Source organism: Cystoisospora suis (genome assembly GCF_002600585.1).
Source record: "Cystoisospora suis strain Wien I chromosome Unknown contig_5200, whole genome shotgun sequence".
In the NCBI taxonomy this organism is placed as follows: Eukaryota; Apicomplexa; class Conoidasida; order Eucoccidiorida; family Sarcocystidae; genus Cystoisospora; species Cystoisospora suis.
In genome coordinates this window covers 1-411 of record NW_027157991.1, presented here as the reverse complement: position 1 = coordinate 411, position 411 = coordinate 1, and the positions used below count along the sequence as shown (strand labels likewise).

General features: G+C 42.3%; 1 protein-coding gene across 1 annotated transcript; it reads left to right on the top strand.

Annotated features, from left to right (window-relative positions):
• Positions 1-207: 207 nt before the first annotated feature.
• On the top strand, positions 208-411 carry CSUI_008979 (retroelement pol polyprotein; the record flags this gene model as incomplete). Its single annotated transcript, XM_068069098.1, has 1 exon — positions 208-411. A coding segment is annotated over one exon (204 nt), but the record flags the coding sequence as incomplete, so codon positions are not given.

Below are 411 nucleotides of genomic sequence, written 5' to 3'. Positions count from 1 at the left end.
AAGCATTCTCAGGCGGTGAAGGAGCTTAAGGATGCACTAGTGAGTGTGGCAATGACCAAGATCTTCAATCCAGATCTACCTATAGTTACGGACGCTTCGAAGTATGCAGTGGGAGCCGTGTTGGAGCAGGACGGCTATCCTATAGCGTTTGAGTCTCGAAAGAAATCAGGTAGGGAAGTATATTACCCTGCATATGAAAGTGAATTGATGGCTATAGTATATGCTCTAACCAAGTGGAAACACTTTATAGGATCAAAGTTAGTAACAATTGAAACAGATCATGCGACCTTAAGTCGTATGTTAACCCAGAAAAAGGTGACTACCCGATTAGGATATTGGTTGGATAAATTGGCTGATTTCAATTTCCGTGTTGTGTACAAACCAGGAAAGCAAAATACAGTAGCAGACGCC